The 22,822-nt window shown below is 43.8% G+C and overlaps 1 protein-coding gene, 1 long non-coding RNA gene and 1 pseudogene across 3 annotated transcripts; 1 reads left to right on the top strand and 2 right to left on the bottom strand.

Moving 5' to 3' along the window:
- Positions 1-8: 8 nt before the first annotated feature.
- LOC114114099 (uncharacterized) lies at positions 9-4,134 on the top strand. The gene is made up of 2 exons (XR_003588956.3): positions 9-257; positions 3,784-4,134. It is a non-coding gene; the product is annotated as an uncharacterized LOC114114099 (long non-coding RNA).
- LOC132657399 (rho-related GTP-binding protein RhoG-like) lies at positions 1,305-11,136 on the bottom strand (annotated as a pseudogene).
- On the bottom strand, positions 8,985-20,843 carry AKIRIN1 (akirin 1). 2 transcript variants are annotated; one of them, NM_001127672.1, is made up of 5 exons: positions 20,509-20,745; positions 16,364-16,504; positions 14,056-14,190; positions 12,670-12,741; positions 11,702-12,011 (listed from the first exon to the last, which is right to left on the bottom strand). In NM_001127672.1, the coding sequence occupies exons 1-5, from the start codon at positions 20,726-20,728 to the stop codon at positions 12,001-12,003; spliced, it is 579 nt and encodes a 192-aa protein (NP_001121144.1). In that variant the 5' UTR covers positions 20,729-20,745; the 3' UTR covers positions 11,702-12,000. The 2 variants fall into 2 exon arrangements, with proteins under 2 accessions (XP_060271661.1, NP_001121144.1); XM_060415678.1 differs by having other exon boundaries at positions 8,985-12,741; positions 20,509-20,843.
- Between the last annotated feature and the right edge of the window lie 1,979 nt (positions 20,844-22,822).

The raw sequence follows: 22,822 nt of genomic DNA, 5'->3' as shown, positions 1-22,822 counted from the left end.
CCGGAACCATAGAGACCAAGCCCATCTGTCTGCGCCTGCGCGGCCGTCTGAGTTGACCTCCAGAGACTGCTGACGAGCGGACCTTGCCCAGATAACCGCGTGAGAGGCATCCCCAGGGTTTAGTGATTTCCTGCTGCTTCCTTCTTCAGTGCCTGGGACTCTCACCACAGCTATGATTGGTGCGGGACTTGACCAAGGAAACCCTCTTCATCCCCTTCCAGTGGCGGTTAAGCTCATGGAGTGTGAACACACCCAGGGTGGGTTCCAGTTCTTGCTCCGCCACTTGTGTGTCACCTGGCAAAATTTCTTAACCTCACTATGTTTCTGTTTCATCTAAGATAAAAATAATCTTAAAAGATAATAATACAGTGTATAGAGTTGCTTGGGGGATTAAGTGAGTTCTATTAAAGCACTGGGTTTCCCAGGTTGCCTTAGTGGTAAAGAACCCGCCTGCCAATGCAAGAGACGTAAGAGAAGAGGGTTCGATCCCCGGGTCAGGAAGATCCTCTATGGCAACCCACTCCAATATTCTTGCCTGAAGAATTCCATGGACAGAGGAGCCTGGCTAGTTACTGCCCATAGAGTCTCAAGAGTCGGACAGGATTTAGCGAGTAAACCACCACCGAACCACTGAGGCGTTTCCTAGCACGTGGAAGGCACTCTAAGACAATCGCAGTTCTTTGTGTCTCAGTTTTTAAAGTTTACGGATTTTGGAGAGTCGTCAGAGACCATGCCCCTCTGTTTCCGAACCTCCAGAGGTTCCCCTTGATTACAGCAGGAGCCCCAGATTCACTGGAGACAGAAGGTTTTGTTGATGCAGATGGGGGTAGAGGGGCCCCAGGAGCCCGATGTGGGTGGAACCGAGTCAGTCAGCAGGTGCATGAGGCCCAGGGACATGGGGGTAGGTTCGGGCACATTCATCTTACTAGGATTCAGTGGCTTCTTCCCTGTGGAAGAGAGAGCATCTTGAGGGCGGAGCAATTTGAAGAGCAGTGAGGGAGAGGTTAGGTTCTGCCGAGCCCTCTGGAGAGAAGGCACCAGGACAGGCAGCAATATCTGTGTGGAAAACTAGGTCAACTGGTGAGTAGGGGGAAATGGGGAGGCTTCTTGGAGGAGGGGTCCGACTTTGACCTGGGTGAGCTCTCAAGAATACTTGGTGTTTCCAAGCAGAATGGGGCAGGGCCCAAAGCCCCTTTTCCTGTGGGTCCCCCTTAAGGGGAAAAAGACATTTGGGGACCCCCATAAGCAAGGGGGTGCCAGAATTAGTCCTTAAGGCACAGCTGGGGGCAGACGAGGCACCGAGACACAAAGGCGCAACCGGTGGAGGGTCAGGGGCAGCCTCCAAGCTGGGTGCCAGGTCACAGGAGGATGCAGGACTGCCCATGCTTGATTGGCACGGTGTTGAGCACTGCCGGACGGCCTCGGTAAACACTTCCTTGACGCCATCCTGCTGCAGGGCCGAGCACAGCTTGGATCTGCTGGGCCACCACCTGGCCCAGCTCCTTCAGGCGCCTTTAGGGTGTCAGGTCCTTCTTGGTGCCCACCAAGAGGATGGGCACCTCGGGGCAGTGGTGGCACACCTCTGAATGCCACTTGTGCTGCACATTCTCATAGGAAGGCAGATGACAATGGAGAAGATGACAAACATGTTGGTCTGAGGGCAGGAGAGTGCGGAGGTGATCATACTCCTCCTGGCCTGCTGTACCTACAGGTTCGGGTTCACTGGGCACCCGTCAACTGCACTCTGGGCGTATAGTTGTTGAACACTGGGGATGTACTCCTTGGGGAAGGCGTTGCTTGTGTAGCGTGTTTTGACCACAGCCCCTTCGCTTACCACCACACACCTGATGCTCTGCATGGTGGATGCAGGTGCTGTGGTGGAGACTATGCCTCTTTCCTTTTCTGAGTCCTCCTGGATCAGTGACCTTATGCCCTCCCCAAGGCAGGGAAGATGGGGGTGGCGGCAGTGGCTCTGGACTGCAGATTTCTTTTTCTTTTAAGTGATGAGCTCTCAAAACTGTTAGAGAAGTCCAGTGTTCCAAACTTCCCAGGCTCATTGTCCAAAACTGCCTAATGCCCCGACCGAGAGCTTGCTCTTCCGTGTATTCCAGGAATATCCTGTGATCCAGTCTCTCTCTCCCTTTTTTTCTTCTTTCCTTGGAAGGATACTGATTCCTCCCTCCCCCACTTCCATTTCTGCATGCCAAATTCCTGTTCTGCTTCAGGACTTTTGCATAGGTTTTTCTCCAAAATGCATCAACTATCAACCAAGCCCTAGTTTCATCCACTCTGAGGAGAATGCCTGAGGTCCCACGATGTACTGGTTTTGTTCCAGCATTCCAATTCTCCTTTCCTTCCCTCCTCATCAGATATGTACCCCATCTTAGATCAGTTTCAGTTCAGCTAGAATTTCCTGGGCACCTAATGCATGTCCAGCACAGTACTGGAGGATGATGGAAGTGGTAACTCATGGCCCTTGCCTACAAAATACTAGAGGTAGCAAGGGAGTGATCACCACCACCCCTTTCACTTCTCCCATTTAATGTTGGTGATAGCACCTTTCCAGCCATTCAGGTAGTAAACTCTGAAGCTGTATTTTGCCTTTTCCTCCTGCTTCATCCAATATTTAATCACTGGCCAAATGCTTTCGAATATTCCTTCAATAGATTTTCAAATTTATTTCTTCCTTTCTGCCTCCTGGCTCCTCACTTCAGTCTGTTTTGCACTAATCTTTCTAAAATATTAATTTCATTGAATCATTCCTCAGATACCAGGTGGGGTAGATTAGTACAAAGATGGCAGTTCAAAAGCCTCCAAGGCCAGAGCTAGCTCACTGTAAGGAAATGAAAACAAAAGCATTATGATAAATGGGAACTGATCCTTGGCCTCAGTTTGGGGGAGAGGGATGGTGGGGAATATGCAACCTGAAGAGCATATGTCCCGGCTAAAGGGGGCAGCAGCTCCTCAGCTCCACTCTTGCTGTCAAGAATCAGGGCTCCAAACTGTCAACTCTTCAAATTTTTCACGAGAAGCCAGACATTTTTTGTTATTGCTTAAATGTGAAACATTCCGTTGTAAAAAGCCAGGCAACTAATTTTTTGTTTTTCAAGTGCTGACCAAACAAAACCCATCATGGAAATGGCCTTTGAGCTGCCAGATTTCGAATCTTGGATGGAGAGAAAATTACAGACTGGGAAAGCAATTTACTTTGAACTTTGATGGTTTTTCACATCCAGCCTTACTCTCTTCTTACCCTCTCTTCTTATTATTGTTGCTTTTCTGAAGATTCAAATCTGATCATTCAGAAAACACTTCCTGAGCTCTTATCTCAACCATGACCCTTGTTGAGTTCTTGGGATGAAGGCACAGAATGCCGTGACAAGTGGTTAAAACAAAGATGAATAAATGGAGAATGCAAAGGAAGGGGGTCATTCATATTGCTTGGGCTCTGTGTAAGGTTATTCAAGAAAAGGTCCAGATTTTGGGGTTTGGCATTCAAGACCATGATCTGATTTCTTTCCATTGGTAACTCCTCAGATCCCATTGTTCATCAACCGGTATTCAATACCCTGGTGTTCTCAAACATCCAGAACTGTTCTCATGCTTCCAAATTTTGTAGGATCATTACAGACTTCCCAATGTCCCCTGGGGCAAATGCCTAATCCGTTCTCGTCGTTTATCGCACGAAGCTTTCTGCGGAATCTTTCTGAACTCTGAGCATTTACTAGGGCTTTGTTGAGGTCCCAACCAGCCCAGTTAAACGTATACTGTTTCCTATTATAGATGTTAACTGTTGATACGCCAAGCCCCTCCATTCGGCCCCGGTGTTGGTGCGGCTGTGCAAGGATGTCCACGACAAGGCGCTCCCGAAGATGGGAAAACTACAGTTCCCAGAAATCCTACGCCAGAACTGCGCCTGCGCCGTTGCTATGCCGACCATGGGCGCCAGCTTAGATTCCTGGGCTTTTTAGTGATTTAACTCTGCCATGGGGGGCGGGGGTGGGTGGGGGGGGCGCTCGTTACCACCTCTTGTATTCCTCTCGTTTATCTCTTTTTTCCTTTTTCTGCAAGCCTCTGCTTCTTGGAATTGTAGTTTTACAACGAAATCAAAAGATGTTATACACAGAGAAACAAGCCTGAGCTGTTGCCTTGTTCATTGTTTATTGGGGAACCCTGAGGCTCAGAGGCCGGGTGGAACAGGTCTAGGCATTCTGTGCTTCCCCAAGAGTCTTGCTCCCATCTTCAAAGAACAAGAGGAAGGCTCAGTGTTAATCGAAGCCCCACCACCCCCTCCAACCCGTTCCTGTTCCCGTTCTCCTGAAAACTAGCCTCGCTGCTGCGTGAGCTGGGGCTGTGGACAGCCACAGATTTAATGACCCCTGGATCTATTTCACGAGACTTCTGTCCTTGATCCTTGATCTGTAGGATTTCCTGTTTACACACCTCAGTCATAACCTGATAAAAGCATTTAATGCTACCTTTCTGCAGATATGCCATCTATAGTTTAGCACATTGGGAACTTAAGGCCTTATCTGATACCACTGTCCAACAGATTTGAATAAACTGGGTAGCCTAAGGATCCTAGCACAAGTGGAAAAGACAAAGTTTGAAAGCTTTCCCCCCAACCCTCACCCCCAAGCCTGGAGCTATAGGATAGACTCAACAAAAGCAATAAGCAAAGCAATCCGAAAGTGAAAGTAACGGATCCCAAGGCCTGAAATAAAATAGCAGAGTGAGTGAGTGAAGTCACTCAGTCGTGTCCGACTCTTTGTGACCCCATGGATGGTAGCCTACCAGGCTCCTCTGTCCATAGGATTTTCCAGGCAAGCGTACTGAAGTGGGTTGCCATTTCCTTCTCCAGGAGATCTTCCCAACCCAGGAATCGAACCCAGGTCTCCCACATTGTAGGCAGACACTTTACCATCTGAGCCACCAGGGAAGAGCCCAAAATAGCAGAGTGACTCTTAAAGAGCAAAAGATGTGGCATCTGGGGGGAGATACAGGTGGAGAAGGAAATGGCACCCCACTCCAGTACTCTTGCCTGGAAAATCCCATGGATGGAGGAGTGTGGTAGGCTGCAGTCCATGGGGTCGCAAAGACACGACTGAAGGACTTCACTTTCACAGTATCAGGTAAAAGATGCAACAAAACCAGGAACCACTGAAGTGGGGAGGAAAGGGGGGGCAGGAGGGAGGCTTGTGGGAGGCATAATTGGATGTTGGTCAACATTCCATCCCTAGAATTAAAGTCCCCTTGCTCTTTTACATGGAGCTTTTTCTTGACTTTAATTAGGCTTCCCAAGTGGTATGATTACATGAAAACACACTAAGGGACTTCCCCGGCAGTCCAGTGGTTATGACTCGGCCTTCCACTGCAGGGTAACCAGTTCACTCCTGGTCAGAGAACTAAGATCCCTGAGTGCTGCTAAAGTATACAGAAAACACAGTAAGGCCAATGGGGCCGTCTACTGCACCAGACATCTCTCTCCTCATGAATTAACACACTAGAGTCTGGTTTTACAGACCAATTGGGCTTCCCTGGTGGCTCAGAGGTTAAAGCGTCTGCCTCCAATGCGGGAGATCTGGGTTCGATCCCTGGGTCAGGAAGCTCCCCTGGAGAAGGAAATGGCAATCCACTCTAGTATTCTTGCCTGGAGAATCCCATGGACGGAGAAGCCTAGTAGGTTACAGTCCATGGGGTCGCAGAGTCGGACACGACTGAGCAACTTCACCTTCACCATAGCTTTACCAGTGAGTCAGCCTTCCTGAGTACAGATTAGGGTAACTAAACACCTGGAGGGAAGCTGTCAAGAGTGGCCTTCCACAGGAAACACTGCTTTCTGTCCAGGTGCACAAGTGAAAGTGAAGTCGCTCAGTCGTGTCTGACTCTTAGCGACCCCATGGACTGCAGCCTACCATGCTCCTCCATCCATGGGATTTTCCAGGCGAGAGTACTGGAGTGGATTGCCATTTCCTTCTCCAGAGGATCTTCCCGACCTAGGGATCGAACCCGGGTCTCCTGCATTGTAGGCAGATGCTTTACCATCTGAGCCACAAAGGAAGTCCGTCCAGGTGCACAGAATACATCAAAGCAAGTTTCATCACCTTCCTGCCCAGAGACTGTGAGCCTCTCTAGGGTAAGGACTGCATCTCTTACCTTTGCTACAGAGAGACAACCTGCAGAAAGCTTAAAGTTACTTATCTGAGAGTTAAGGAAGAGTTTCAGGTAGTGTACTGACTACTAGCAAAGGGGAGGAGTGGCCACATAATCCATTAGTCACTCATCATTTAAGAGCCAATAGATAATAGTTCAAGGTGCTACTAACAGCTCAGTATAGGGGAAGAGTCATGTAGACTCATAAATGCATTACACAACTACTTCCTCAGGTCTCTTTTGCCACCCAGTTCAGGCATCCAGTTCTATCACTCCCATTTGATTTCCTTCAAACTTAAATCTTGGACTAAACTGTTTACTAGTTTGTATTGCCTCACAATGTCAGCACCATTAAGAGCAGGGACTTGGTCTATCCAGCTCAGTGATATATATATTCCTAGTGCCCAGAACACAGGAGGTACTCAACAAGCATTCATCAAAGGGCTACATTAACACTGCCTTCAAGAAGGGAGCAAAGACAACTGCCACTTGGGGCAGCCATTTAGGGATTTAATTCCAGGCAGAACAATAGGGGCACCATGATGGACAGTCTGAGAGGAAAATTTAATAATCCATGCAAGAGATAACCAGAACCTTTAAGAATAACAGGTGGATTTAAGAGAACCATTCAACAGCAGCAGCTATAGAACTGGGCTGGATTAAATAAGACACAGATAAGACAAGCCAAAAGAAAAAGGATCTTTAAAAATGTGCCTGTTGGGAAGTGCACCATGCCCTTCTTAGCCAGGCAAAGCCAGAGCCTCATTTCATCATCCTCCCCCATCAATGTTCAGGCCTTTGTTATCTCTAACTGGACAACAAAGAGGCCTGTGACTGGTCTGTCTCTAGTTTGGTATTTGCCCTTCTGTCTGGTACACACTTCAGTTAGTTTCCCTCAAACTCTTCAGATTCCTACAGAGGAAAGGTCAAACTCCTGGTAGTCAAAGCCCCTCATTATCTAGCCCCTACTACCTACCTTCGAGCTCTCTTCCCAAGATCTATTATGCGTTTTCTACTCTGGTTGAAACAAGAATGTTGTGCCTGAACATTGGCACAATTTCCCATCACCCAGCCTTTGCTTATTTCAAGTCCTAATTACTTTTGTCTGAACCCTGTTCACCCTTTGAAACCTCATTCCAACACTACCACCCTAAATGAAGCCTTCCCTGACCACTACTGCTACTTAGAAGCATCTTCCATCTCTTCTCTCGGTCCACTACCTGTACCATTCACATGGCACAGCAGCTTTTACTTTCCCCGCTTACATTTCTTTGCTAGACTGAGCTCCTTTTCAGGAATCAAGACCCATCTAAGTATTTATGTGATACAAGACAGAGTAGGGCTATTTAACATGACTTGTCAGGCTTTTAAAACTCACAGGGTATTCCCTGGTGGTCCAGGGATTGAGACTTCGTGCTTTCACTGCCACAGGCCTGGGTTCAATCCCTAGTCAGGGAACTAACATTCCGCAAGCCACTGGGTGTGCCCCTACCCCCAAAAAAATCATATATCTCTTCCGCAAATAAATAACTCAGAAGATACCAGTAATGCAAGGCTTGCTGAATGACTGAAAAACATTCAAAGCCAATATAAACATCTTTCCCTACTTTTGTCCTGTTAGCCTGAAGGCATAGTGGGTACTATGCCTCAGAAAATGTGGATCAGGCTACTGCCAAGAGCAGCTGAACAGTTGAAATATAAAAATCATTTTCTTAACAGCACCAACTAGTTTCAAGGAATCACTGAGCCAAGATCTAGGTAAGAGAGAACCCAGACAGCCTAGAACTCAGAGCTGCTCTGTCTCTTAAGGTATTTGCTAACATGGAAAAAGCCCCTGGATGCCCGAATTACACTTTTAGGAACACCATGGACTGAAGGAGACAAAAGTCAAAACCTAAGGCTGAGCTAAAGTGCAAATCCGCCACTACAGACACCTCAAGCATGGATTCCAAAGTATTACGCTTTCAAGATACGGGTGAAACAAAAGGAAACCACTTCTCACATGGACCTGACACCTGGCTGTGTGTTACCTGGATGATCCATGGAACCTCCAGCCTTCAATCTCAATTAAGGTTTAGTAATATTCCTAAAAAACAGGCAGCCAGATAGCCTTCCTACAGGTAGATGCAGCATCCTTTTCCTGTTTATTCCTACAAATAATTTTTCAAATATACTGTCCAGTTCACAGATAACCAGGCACAGAGACAGAACACTATAAGCCACAGCAGCAAAAACATGAGGTCTCTGAATACAGATATTGAAATTTTAGAGAAAGTGTCACACCATCCCTACAATGAAGAGCTAATGTGTGGTTTGGCTTGAGACCTGGAGATTTTTTCCTAGGTAAACCTGCATCATTTTTTGCTGGAGGTGTCAACCTTATTCAAAGCTCAGGTTAACTGAAACCATAGAAGACTACACACACTCTCAAGGCCTTTTCAAGGAAAGAATCACCAGGGCAGCACAGAAGTCACTGTTCCTTAACAGCACTCAGTTCACCTTGGTAAGCAGAGGAATTTTTCTTCATACCTTGACCCGAGGTGTGACTCTCCCATCCATGATGTACCAATTTGCCTTTTTTGTAAACTTTCTAATATGTCTACTGATGCTACAGTGCAGGAGCCCGCACACTTTTCTGTAAAGGGCCAAAGAGTATTTTCACCCCGTGGGCCACAGTCTCTGGCTCTGGAGGTGTGATGTGAAAGCAGCCACAGATGCAAACAGGCGGGGCAGTGTTCCAATGTAACTTCAGTTACAAAAAATAGGCCACAGTTTGCTGATCCCTGCTAAGTGAGTAACAAAATACAGATTCACTGAAAGGCATCACTGAATTCAGTTGTCATTCATTTTTTATTTTTCAGTCAAACACTTAGAAAGTACAAATTCTAAGAGAATGTAGACTTGATGTTAACAAGGGGCTATTCATTCTGGAAGTTGAGAATCACCAATGCAGAAAGAAAGGGTTTTGGTCTTCAGATTTGATGAAGACCACTGTAAAGAGACCTGCTGTAACATTTTCAAGTGTATATTCTATGTCCCAAACTGTGCTAAATACTTTACATGGAAAATGCAATCTTACATTTGAAAACAAACCCCAATGATGTACATACAATTAACCCTTTTTACAGACAAGGAAACTATGGCTCAGCAAGTTCAGTAGCTTGGCAAGGCTCACATAGCAAATTAGTGGCAGAGCAGACTAAACTCTAGGGCTACAAACATCCAAAGACCATTCCTGTAACTACTACATGAACCAACCAATCCTCCCTGCTGGACAGAGAAGACTCACCATGTGGGGAAGGCTGGCCCAAGTTCTTAAGTCTCCTGATATTATTCTTCCTTGGCAACTCCTAACAATTATCACTGCCTCATAACTTTAATCTCCCCTGTACTCCTCTGACCTAGGTATGCCTGGACACTTACTCCCTTCCTTCCCCTTAAGAGGAAGACTTTACTGAAAGATAATAAATGGAATTAAAAATTTTTAAACTAGTTCACTATACACAGCTCTTCTGAGACTACAGGTCCTGGCCCATCCTTACAGGTCTTTGACTTCTTCCCTTGGCCTTAACCTATTTCCGTGAGCCAAAGACACTTCCCTACCTGGAAACTGCCCCTAAGTTCAAAGCCCTAGCAATCAAGTTCTAGAGAAAAAATTCCTTTCACTTGTCTGATCACCTTCCATGTCCCCATTTTCTGATCTAGGATCCATCTTTTCTCTGCATGAAACATTAAACAAACATGTCTAGTCCCTTTTGAGAAGAGCCCCAAATCCAGTCATGGTGGTGTGGTCTTATAGCCCATGGCCCCAAAGGGTAATCACATGACGATACAGCAGCCTAATACTGGGTGCCGTGAGGGTGCCTATCTTCTTCCTTAGAGGCCTACTCTATTTCCCACCCAGAAGCCATTTAGTAGGAACGGACTGACACCAGCGACGGGGAGCTGGTGCATCACACTGGCTCTGCATCAGCCAGGCTTCGGTGAAGCGGCATGCCCCAGTCCCGGCCCCTCCATCAGGATGTCTGATGCCCCCACACTCGCCCGTCCCTTGTTTTGCTGGGACTATCCCACCATAAGGCCACTCTCATTACAGCCGCTGACTGCTATTCTTCTCTTCCAGGAAGAAGTGACTACCCTGGGCAAAGAGATGAAACACACTGCCCTTCAAATATAAAGTCAAAATAATTCTTTAATAATTAAAAGATCACTTCTGGGCTTTAAAAAGTCTTTAAATCTTAAATGTAATGTTGAAATGGAGCAATAGTTATAGCAGCCTCACATAAATTATTTGAATTAATAAACATATCACAGTATTAAGAAGGCAAGGTAAACAAATAGCTTAAGTATTTTATTTGTTTGCAACTAAGCTTATTAACACTATATAATGAAAATGTACAAAGAATAATGTTGTTGTTTTGGTTAGATTTAAGTCAAAGACATTCATTAATAAGGAATCTTCGAATGTGAATATTCCAGAAATTTTTCTAAGCCATATGATCAGGACAACTGTCTCTGAATATTACCTTACTTTGGAAGGTACTGGCATATGTTTGAATTAAACTCAAGTTTTGTTTTGTTTTTCCCCAAAATAAGCCTTAATTAAAAAAACTAGTCTATATTCAAACTAAAACAATTTTAATAGAACTTTCCTTTCCAGAAATAATAAAGGAAACAAGGCATTTTGTAAAATGTGGTCCTGAACAAGTCACAGTAAAAAATAAACATATACTTAACTTCCACCTCCTCAAAACAGAGGCTACTTTCTGTTCCTCAGCCTTGGAAATGAGGTGAAGAACAGTCTGTAAGCAACTTCGGGCAGGGGTTGCCAAAACAAAGCCTAAGCAGTTGAACACGGACATCTCTTAAAAGAATTTGGGGGAACCTGACCAAAGGATCCAAATTCTATTTTTAATAACTGATACAAAGGTGAAGTGGCTCCTCCCAAGCAGCAGTGCCTCTGGGGCCTGTCCCAGCCCGCACCCACCTTTGTTGTGCTCCCCATCAAACCCTGATGCTCTTGTTCCAGAGGAGACTTTTTCCTTCTGAGAGGCTCAGTGTCCAGGGAGCTCCCGTGTGAATGAGGTGAGCACAGACTCCATGTGGGTTTTTAAGGCTTGGAGTCAAAGTAATGTTCTAACACGGCGAGGCAGAATCAGATGTCAAATGGCCTGTCTCCAGTTTGTTCTATTCCTCACCACACATTTGTAGACCTAGGACCACAGACCTTTGCTATGTCATCATAATCACATCTAATGTCCATCCTAACTTATGATTCATATTCTGTGCCTGGAAACAGTCCCTGTATTTAACAATAATACCTACACATAAAACAATCCACTGTTACAACTTATATGGTCACAAAACATTAATGATCTTCTGTAGACCAAGCAAATGTTTTTAACCATAATTGTCGTGCATCAAATTCACAGCCAGAATCCCCAAGATCAAAAAAATTTGCACAATACAAATAATAACTTAAAATACACATACACACATATACACACTCTCACACACACTTCTTACAGAACTGTGCTTGGGGAAACTCCATTTGTTGAGTGCCATTGAGGGCATATTTTTGCTAAACTGCTGCTCCAGGTGTTTTTGTTTGAAAAATCTATCACAGTAGGGCACAGCTGTTTATTCGATGAGCAGAAAAGAAAGATATGCTTGTGGCAACCAGAAAGTTTTAAGGTCTTTCAAGTTGTATAAAATGGACCTGCAGAAACATTTAAGTGTTCTCAGGATGAAAAGTTGGAGCTGAAATGTGATATCAAACCAGTTGCAAAAAGTGTACAGCAGCCATCTCTTGAGGTCAAACCTGGTACCCAGATATGCAAGAAAGCTTCAGGACACATCTATAAATTAGGAGTAAAAAACAAAAGAGTTAAGAATATTAAAAATATAGGGTCATGCATTTTTAATATTAACTAATGGTGAATGTGATAAACAGTACGGAGGATACGAATCACCATTCAAGAGGTCCTAAATTCGCAAGAATTTAAGAGAAGACAATTCTTAAGAACTTAGATTCAGTTTACATATATAGCTGTTTATAATTTATGTTTTGAGCAACCAGTGGTGACAAGATCTTTAGAATTAAGAAATTCTGACTACATATTTGATAAGCTATCTTAAGGACTCAATTTTCATAAATTAACAGCTTTTCTGAGGGAAAAGTCAGGTAAGAAACTGGCTGAAGTGAGACTACCTGGGTTTTAATCCTGGCTGAACCACTAGCAATATGAGCCTGGACAAATTATTTAACTTCTTTAAATACTCTTACCTTTAAAATGGGACAAGTAGTAGTTTCTCCCTCACAGGGGAATTATGCATTAAATAAACTTTGGGAGGATTTAAATGGTTCAGCACAGTGCTGGACATACAAGTATTCTTCAAATGTCATCTATTATTTTACTTCCTAGGGGCTTTTTGCTCCCAAGAGACAAGGTACTCAGTGTCAAACTCTTGCTCTTGGAAGTTGAAAAAGTCAATGAAAGACTTGGCAATACTTACAGCTTGTTGGCCTTGTCCCATATCGTCGCATAATCTGATCATGTGTGAATTTCACAAAAGATTCATATTGTTCTGTGAGGGGAAAGACAGTATATACTATCCCCAGAAACCCTCCCACAGTTTTTCAAGAATCAAGTGTCAGAATCACATACAGCTTCCCATTTAACATTACCCACTCTTAGGCCCTCCTTATAATGGTCACTCTGAGATCTATTCCTTTTTCTTAGATCCCAGAGCCAAATCCCTAGCTCCTAGGTTTGGTCACTGATCACCTCTAACATTTTCGTAATAATCTCACCCCTGCCATAATTTCATCTCCTGCTAATGGCTCTCCAAGACAGGCAGCTGTGCTTACTACTACAAATCAGCAAATTTTAGTGTATCTCCTATAGGACATGAAGCTTGAAGCTCTTTTCTGCACTTTATCTTTGCTATAAATTTCAATGTGATAGAGGTGGAATGGCTAGAAAGCTAAGAGAAAATTCCACAGTACCTAACTACAGACAGTTCCACAGAAGCTACCTTCTGAAGGGAAACTCAGTAGAAAGACAGAAGGCAGTCTGACATCCATGACCAAAGAAGTCCAAACAATTTTGGAGTGGGGGCGGAAGAGGGGAATGACATACTACAGCTTCTTCTTACAATACACACCATTAGTGTATTAAAGGATCAAAGAGGTGCTGCTATAAAGAAATTCATTTAACTCTGTTAAGTCAACAGTTCTCAGTTTAAAGCCGACCTACTGACATTCTGTAATGTGGGCCACCAGGTGAGAAAACAATACTGTTATAGGAAGAAGTTGTTGCCTAAAAACCTCTCTGATCACATCATCCTCTCTCACTAAATAGGTACTACTTTCTATTCTTGATTTAGATCCCTTCCTTTTACAAAAGGCTTTACTTGTTGCCATCACTAATCACTCTGTTCTAGCCTGAGCGGTGCTTTCCAGACATTAAAGTACCTCTAAATCACACGACGCCTGACTTCCCACATCCACAAAGAGACTCCCACCAGAAGTCTGAAAGTGTCGACTATACTCTTTCCAACCACCTGTTGGGAGGTTAGCATGATCCCTACCCACCTGTCTACTCATCAGCTAGTCCAAATAACCTTCTCAATGCTTTTATTCGTATGGAAAATTCTTGAAAGAAAAGCTTGGCTTATTTTGTTTCAAAAATGTAAATGAAAAGTCCTTCCATACAATGTATAATATATAAAATGCTTAGAATCCAAAAGAGAGTAATCAAGGAGAGTAACTTAATACTTAAAATTCATTGAACTCTCTGGTATTAAGTTTTATGCTTTTTCTAAATTACCATTTACTTAAGTGGGATTAATCCTTACTGAATCCTATTAACAACGGTCATAGCCACTGCGTCAGCCTACCTGCTAGTTTAGTATTGAGGATTTGCTCATATTCCTCCCGAATTTTATCTTCATAGTCTTTTAAGAGACGCTCACATATTATTCCAACTTGTCGGAGGGTAAAGGTGGGCTGGTCCTTTTTCATCCAGGAGGAACCTGGCCAAAAGACAAATCTAGTTTACATAACACATTCCAGCTACTGTAGGGTTCTGAACTGGTAACTAAGCAGAGTCCTAGAATATAAAAATTGTTTTAAAAAATAGTAATTTCCACTACTTTACAATACATGAAATAGTTTCACAAAATTCTGTTTCTGACATTCGTTCTACAAGGTAAATTTAGTAGGAAGAACGTGTGTTCAAGTGTGTTAGCGTGTCTGCACACAGAAAAATGGTTCTGATGCCATTAATAATCTGAGCCCATATAGAATGCTCACCTGGTGAAGAACAAAAAGGTTAAAGCTGATAGACAGACTGCATTAGAGAAAACAGATTCACAGTGTAAGAGCTGGGCTTCCCTGGTAACTCAGCTGGTAAAGAATCCGCCCACAATGCAGGAGACCCCAGTTTGATTCCTGGGTTGGGAAGATCCCCTGGAGAAGGGATAGGTTACCCACTCCAGTATTCTTGGGCTTCCCTGGTGGCTCAGGTGGTGAAGAATCTGCCTGCAATGTGGGAAACCTGGGTTCGATCCCTGGGTTGGGAAGACTCCCCAAGGAGGGCATGGCAAACAACTCCAGTATTCCTGCCCGGAGAACCCCCACAGTCCATGGGGTTGCAATGAGTTGTACATGCCTGAGCAACTAAGCACAGCACAGCACATGTAAGAGCTACCCTGATCCTTGTAGATCATCTACACCAATGCCTAATCATGGCAGTACATCATAATTCTCTGTAGAATAAACAACAAAAAAGATACACATTGATTTAATTCTGGGGTAAAAGGGCTTGGGGACTGTTTAAGTTACACAGGTGATTCTGATAAGAAATAGCTGACCTGCCTGATATAAAAAACTGTTAAGTCACTGACATATGAAGGAAAGAGACAATTTAGGCACTACACATCTCATCTTTGATCCCTTTTAAAACTAGGTTGAGGAAAATGAAATGTTCATAAGATTGCAGCTGGAAAGCAAAATTTCCACTGGGATGCCAGATGGAAATTGGCTTCCTGATCATGATAAAAGCAGCAGCTCTGTCCCAGTTCTGAATTTTCCTCAAAGCTCAGCCTGAAATCTGTTTCTTGAGCCCTCTTAGTCTATAGACCAGTTAAATCACTTATAATTGTTTCTCTACTCATAATATTCTGTCAAAATTATATTACTAAAATCCCAAGAAAATATTAAGAAGACTTGCTAGTTACAATCACTGAAAGATCTATCACTCAAGTATGTACAAGAATAATTAATTGGAAAGGGTGTTGTCTGAGAGCCAAGACCTCTGGGTTAGAAGAAGACAATTCAAATAAAAATTATTTGATGTGAAATTCACATAAAACAAACCATTTTAAAACTGAACAATTCAGTAGCATTTAGTAAAGTTATAATGTACAACTACCACCTCTATGTAATTTCAAAATGTTTCCACCAAGTAACACCACTTACCCATTAAGCAATTTGTCCCCATTCCCCACTCCCCCGACCTCCTGGCTAACATTAATCTGTGTTCTATAAGGAGACGAATTTTAATCAAGGCAATTTTTAACTCTACGAACTATTAAAAGGAAAATATTCTGTGAGGAAATAAACTCCTCTACTGTTAAAGTAGGCAGAGTTCACTACCAGTGGTGATGTTTGAGCCCTGGCCTGTTGACTACTTGCAGGGACTCATGGCTGAACTATGACCATGAAGGTTCCCTCCAACCCTGAGATGCTATTTTTGAGCACATCCTCTCTGACCACCTGTTGATGTTACAGAGCAATGCTGTCACACACTTTCTCCAATAACGGAAATGTTCTATAGTGCTGTCTAATACAACAGTCACAGGCGGCTGTTAACCGTTTGAAATATGGCTACAGCAGTTGAGAAACTAAAATTTTATTAAATGTTAAGTAATTTAAACAGCTACATGTGGCCACTGGCTATGGTACTAAATGCTGCAGTTACAAAGGGTACTCTTGAACTGGGTGGAAGGAAGGTCAATCAAACCAATCTAAGTAAGGTCTTTTGTAATTTCATGACTATGGTTTTAAAAGTATCTATAAGTAGTAATATAATGTATATACGTTACCAATTTTATTACTTAGATGAAATAAATTCTGGCTTAGGAAACCATTTTAATTGCCAACTACAAAGTCTTAAATGGATTATGCACACTAAAACATGCTTACCTGGAGAACTAGGTGCTGTGAGTGCTGAGGAGTGAGGCTGACTTTCCGAAGTACAAGCTTCACTCTGATTAAGAACAACTTCTAAATGTCTCCACCTCTGATAACGACTATATTCTTGTTTTATGTTCTGAAAAATTTGCTCTAATAAAAAAGAAACACACTTGAGCATGCACTTTATTGTTACTTCTTCCCGCTTCCTGTCCCTCTTTCCATGTTATATTAACAAGAAAAATGTTTATACCAGATACAGCACTCCTCCTATAACCCCCAAAGTGCTTCCTCTTATTGCCACTGTTTCAATAATTACATAGGGTAGCAGCTATTTTGGCATAAACCACCCAGATATTAATAGTTCCCTTGCTTTTCCTGTGACAATGATGACCAGATCTGCCGTTTGCTGTAGGATTAACTAGGACAACTTACAGCAACAAATAAACAAACAAAGCCATCCTTCACCTAATAAAGAGCTATTTTTGATCTCTGTTGAGTTGCACAATTTCACAAACCAGGGAACTGAGAGTCTCTTACTACCCAAGGGCTTCTAACAATGAAACTCTTATACTGTTTGGAATTTAAGATCTTTGGGGAAGGGGACAGTAGAAATCTTTAGGTTCACAGCTTGGACATTGACCAAGAGAAGACCTGACATTATTGCTCGGAATGGGTGGTCAGAGCTTAGCAATAAATTTTCTGATCCTATAAGAGGCAGTATTGCTAGGATTCAGATTACTATTATGTGTCAAGGTAATAAATCAATTTGCTAATGCTATTAAAGGGAGTCCAAAACACACAAATCACTAACCACCCTGAAGGCCTCTCCCAGAGACCAGAATCTGAAAGGATGTGGTTTTCAAGTTTTCTGGTGTGTGTGTTTTTTATTTTTTTTTTTTTTGGGGGGATTAAAACATGTATTCACTTTCCACATAACAGAGCTTCCTCATAAAAAACGAAAACCAGGAAGCTGTCACTCCCCTACTTATATTATTCTTATACTTGCTATAACTATATATTTTTTTTAAAACAGGGGTAATTGCTAATAATGCCATTGCTTCCTTCCTACCTATGTGACGATGACCCTGGGAAATCATTCAGGATGAGTAGCCTAGTACTTCAAAATGAATGTTAAATGTCTACCCAAAAAGTTGTGAGCATCTACACCAAAGACGTTAAGAATGCCATAGGAAGTGATGATACAGTCCGACATGAGCTCAGTGTAGCTCCACACATAGCTCAACTCCAGAATTCTCGGCCTGAACACGGAACAATGTAGGATTAGCAAACCTTTCTTTTCACAGTGCTATGAAGTTCATATTTTAGATCCCTGAATTTATAGTCTCTGCTTCATCTTCAAAATGTATTACTCTCCAAGCACATACTTGCCAGAATCAATACAAGGATGTAAGGAACTGCCAAGACTTGAAACAAGAAAGGACAAGTATGAAGACAATGCGCATGGGAACAGAAGGTCTTTGATAAACGTCTAACCGCCTCCTGTACAACAAAGTGAACAAACGGAAAGACACAACATTAAGGCTGGCAGAGGACCGGCAAGTCCAAGAGTCCAAACACAGTGTGCTTGGGATAAAAAGAAGTAGCTGTGATTTTTTTCCCAAGAAGGCCACACAAAACAGGAAAAGACATTTTAAAGAAAATTTAACAGTGGATAATAATTTAAATTCCTGCCTTTCATTATTATTTGAGATTGTGCTTCCAGGTTATACTAAACTAAGTCCATCTTCAAAATTCTACAATGGCTTCTGGTTGCTACCGACCAAATTCAAACTCTTGAATATGGTATCCCTTGCCTTCCAAGACTTGGCCTCAAATTACTTTTCCAGTTCCATCTCCCACTACAACCCTGTTGCCTTAAACTATTCTTTCTTTAATCTGTGGGTTTTCTGGCCTTTGCTCTAGCACTTTTCATTTGCTTGATCTGAGGATGTCTCTCCCCCTAACATTACTCAAGACCCAGCTAAAATATTATCTCTTTCTGGAAGTTATTCTCCAACCCTCAGTTCATGACCAATTATTAATTAACTGTTTTACATCTAACCTCAATCCATGCTTACAAACATCTCCTGGAGGTCAGCAACTCCTTCCATGCCTGGTATCCACCTAGTTTCTTTAAACAATACAAAAGGCTTAATTTTATAGGCTCCTTCCATAGAAAGTGCTACAATACATTACCCCCGCCCCTCTTTTTTAAGTTCAGTAAGAACAGTTTTTTAAATCCATAAGGCATCTTCCACTTAAGCCAAAGCAACAAATCATATTGGTTCTTTCATGCCAGAATCATAATCTAATAAGCATTAAGAAACATAACTGATCAATCTTTACAGATGAATATTTTAAATAAAATACTTTCACATAAAATAACCAAGAAATCCATGCAAAAATTTTATGATTAAAAAATACCCCAACAACCCCAGTATAGCACCCTGCCATATTTAGGCTTCCAAACACATTCAGCAATTACTTACTAAGCATTTGCTATATTGTAAACTACACAGAATTAATCTAGATGGTAGTATTGGAATAAATAAAAAATTTGCATAAAATCCATCAAGATAGGTGAGGCAAGTATTAATTCTATTTTGCAGGAGAAGAGCGATCCAGAAAAGATTCTGTGACTAACCTTGGGTATCTTTAGCAGTGAAAGAAAAATATCTCTCTTCAAGAGGGTATCTATGTCTCCTGCTTTTGCAAACATTATTTCATTCAGTACACAAGGCTTTGCAACATTAAGTGATCACACAACTAAAATAGAATAGAGTTCCTTATAGGGCAGGGTTAGTCAGGTAAGGATGGAAGACTTGAAGAAATAATTGTATTTATTAGCAAACAGGTGAAAACATCATGATGGAAGTCAAGGATAAGGTACAGCCAAGTGGGGCTTGGAGAAAAAAAGCAAAGGCATAGTTATGGGGGAAAAATGTATAAAAGACTGCCTAGGCAAGAAATGCCTATAGCAGATAAATCCTTTGAATACCAAGAGAAGAGAAGAGGTGAGGTGAACATGAGTAAGGACACAGTGCCTAGGAGAGCCTGACTAGCTACCGCTGGAATCTTGGTGTGAGAGGATGAGGGCCTCAAACCTGCATTGTGGATATGCATTATGCAGAGTGGGGAGGAAATAATGGCTAAAGACACTGGTAACTGAAAGGGGTAAGAAAAGAGATTTTAAGGCAACCTCAACGTTTTGCTAACGCTTGAGGAATAGAAAAACACACAAAGAAATGAGTTGCCAAAGTCCAGTTGTGAGCCACCCCCCCCCCCATTTCCGGGAGCCCTTTAAAACTGCTAAATATCCATTCTGATGCACCTTTCCCTCTATTCTTGTGCTGTGGTTAGTTGAGTTTTTTTCTTTTTTTAACTTTATTGTCACACCAGTTCTCGTCTTTCCCTGGCCTGTGTGGAATGTCTTATTAAAGGAGAATCTCTGTTACGGATAATTGAATTTCTGCTTCCGGAGCTTCTGTATGTTGAAGGATTCTCAAATTCTAGCTAACGATCTACCGATTTCAAGCCATATATGGTGCAAGACAATAGCCATACAATAAAAGAACATGGCCAGTCTCTTAGAAACAGGTTGAAATCGGATTCCACGACTTCCGAGGGCGGCCCGAGATCCCTAAAGACTTCTGGAAATCAGGTCTCCCTACAAGTCCCAGCACAGTGCTGCACAGCACGTTCTCAGGCCCCTTCTCAGTAACCCGCCCCCAACCCCCACACCCTCAAGGCCAGGTTCGTGAGTAGAATCCAATTTTCCATGGCCCACTGGATCTGCAGGGCGGCTCAGTACAGGGGAGGGCAGCGAAGAAAGGAGAGGCTCCAAGGTCTGGGAGGGCCCCGAGCGGCCGGGGCTATTTCCATCTTGCTCCCGCTGCCCACCTCTCTAGGCTCCGCAGCTCCAGGAAAACCGAAAACCGACTCTGTGGCCCTACTACCCCTCCCGGATGTCTTCCATCCCCGGAAGCGACAAGGCCCAGCGGCACCCCTGTTCCCTTTTCTCAGGGCAAAGAAGGGGTCCGCAAGTGAACTAGCCTAGCGTTCATGATCTTCTCCCACCCCCACTCCAACCCTCACCCCCCCGCAAAAAAAAATGCCTGGGCCTGGCTTCCTGCCAAGCCCGCAGCGTTGGTTACCCGGAGTTGGAAGGCGCCGCTCGCTGCCGGGCGGGGCGGGCTGCTGCAGAGTCGGCGGTGGGGTCTGCGTCTGAAGCAGCGGCGGCGGTTCGGCGTCCGGGGGCCTGAGGCCCGGAGTGGGGCCGGACAGAGGGGCGCAGCGCCGCCGCTTCGGAGAGCCAGGGCTCAGCAGCGCCGCCTCGAACTCCATGGGCCGCTTCAGTGTCGCCCCGCACGCCATGCCGCTGAAAGACCAGGGACCAGGAGCCGACGCGGTTGTAACTGAGGCCCAACCTCCCGCTCCTCAGCGGAGCTCTCAAGCCAAGCCGGCGCCAATGGCGCCTCCAGCACCCGGCAGCAGCGCTGGCCCCGCCTCCTGTGACGTCACGGGCCCGCGCCACCACCCAGCGGAGGGGGGGAAGCCGGAAGAGGACCGCTCTGGGAGGTCCGTCAGCAACGTTCGGGCCCGCGGCGCCCCCTGCTGAGGAAATGGAACGATCTGGGCGGAGAGTTTGGTCACCAAGCAACCTCGGGAAGGCCCCCACCTCCGCCTCTATCGCTCCCAGGGTCCCATCCAACCCCCACCTTCCAGAGCCGAAGCGCCTGGGTGGCCCCTTAGGTTTTCGCACCTGCGCGAATGGGAATTGGGGGAAGGGAGAGCCTGGAGGGGCCTGTCCAGAGGCTATGGGGGTCTGTGTCTTCCGGTCCGGTTACCCTATAACCAAGCCGCTCCAGTCCCAGTGATAAGAGAGACGGTTATACTGAAAGTTCTACAAGGACATTGCCCTCCCACCCCCAGTCCAGGAAAGCCTTCACTTAAACGAAACCTAGAATCTGAGGATGGACTTTATGGAAGTCTATCAACCCCATAAAATTGTATGCAGAATTGCGTGTGTCTATCTATATGTATCTATGACCTGTATCTTTATCAGCTCATCAAAAGGGTGAGTAAGTGAGTGAAGTCACTCAGTCGTGTCCGACTCTTTGTGACCCCATGGACGGTAGCCTACCAGGTTCCTCTGTCCATAGAATTTTCCAGGCAAGAGTACTGGAGTGGGTTGCCATTTCCTTCTCCAGGAGATCTTCCCAACCCAGGGATCGAACCCAGGTCTCCCACATTGTAGGCAGACACTTTACCATCTGAGCCACCAGGGAAGAGCCCAAAAAAGGGTATGTTACTCAAAATAGTTAAAAACCACAAAACATGCCCCTGGTTTGAATCATCCAAGAATAGTGTCGGAGTGTTTAGAACTTGAGCTGACAGCTGATTTGCCAGGCCCCTTGTTTGACCTGGCAGCTCAGGTGCTTCCTCAGGTCTATCTGAATTCTTTGAAGCAGTGCCAGCTATAAAGTACTTTTGATATTCTGGAAAGATAAATAGAAAACTGGAGTGTTCTGTTTTCAGAAACTGTATTTGAAAGTCTATTACTGGTAAGCAGTTTCAGTGCTTTGAAGAGATGGTCAAAGGGATCTGTGATCGAAAAAAGACTAAATAAAAAAAAAGAAAGAAAGAAGGCTAAATCTATAACTACGTATATATATGTGTGTGTGTGTGTGTGTGTGTGTGTATTTATATATATGTAATGGTCATACCTGCTGGGATCTGTCTGCCTAACCATATATCTGGGATTTTCCTAAACAGTGCAAATTTCAAATATTCTCTTCTACTAGACCTTATGCCAGATCAATGTGGCCCAGTATTTGAATCAGAGAAAATGGGCAATACTACCTCAAGTTCCATTGTTTGCGCCTTTCTGTTGCATTTCTTTGTCCTTCCCAGTTTCTCCAGACTTTTTTAAGATCCAAACATAGGTTTTTTTCTTTGCATTTATCTTTGGCAAATAGCAGAAATAATTCTAAAATGACTGAACATACTAAATGCTTAGCTTATTTTATCCTATTTCTTTTCCATAAGGACATAAAGGTTTACAACAGACAAAAACAACACAAAAAACACAAGAGCAACAAACATACAAAACTCCAAGAAATAGAGCACTGAAGTGAAGTTGCTCAGTCTGCAACCCCATGGACAGTAGCCTGCACCAAGCTCCTCAGTCCATAGGATTTTCTAGGACAAGAGTACTGGACTGGGTTGCCGTTTCCTTCTCCAGGGAATCTTCCCAACCCAAGGATCAAACCCAGGTCTCCCGCATTGTAGACAGACGCTTTACCGTCCGAGCCACTAGGGAATAGAGCACTAGGGCCAAAGAAAAAGGAGATCACAATTATCCTGTAAATTAAACATGGCTGTGACTGAATTTGATATTTTTGTTCTCAGTCTTCTAGCTGCCAAGGCAAAAGTGAAAACACAGTACATGTTCAATAGATCTTGTCA

This window comes from Ovis aries, chromosome 1, assembly GCF_016772045.2.
Source record: "Ovis aries strain OAR_USU_Benz2616 breed Rambouillet chromosome 1, ARS-UI_Ramb_v3.0, whole genome shotgun sequence".
Classification (NCBI taxonomy): domain Eukaryota; kingdom Metazoa; phylum Chordata; class Mammalia; order Artiodactyla; family Bovidae; genus Ovis; species Ovis aries.
Note: the sequence above shows the minus strand (reverse complement) of the source record. Positions and strands in the feature narration are given on the sequence as shown.

Bases quoted from the DNA above. Each gene is read 5' to 3' on its own strand.
- AKIRIN1 (XM_060415678.1), bottom strand. From the start codon at position 20,728: ATGGCGTGCGGGGCGACACTGAAGCGGCCCATGGAGTTCGAGGCGGCG. The intron at 16,505-20,508 runs GTAACCAACGCT...CTTTTTTATTAG, and splicing joins GCGGCGCCTTCCAACTCCGG to AGCAAATTTTTCAGAACATA. The intron at 12,742-14,055 runs GTAGGCTGACGC...TTCCCCTCACAG, and splicing joins CCTCAATACTAAACTAGCAG to AACAATATGAATCTTTTGTG.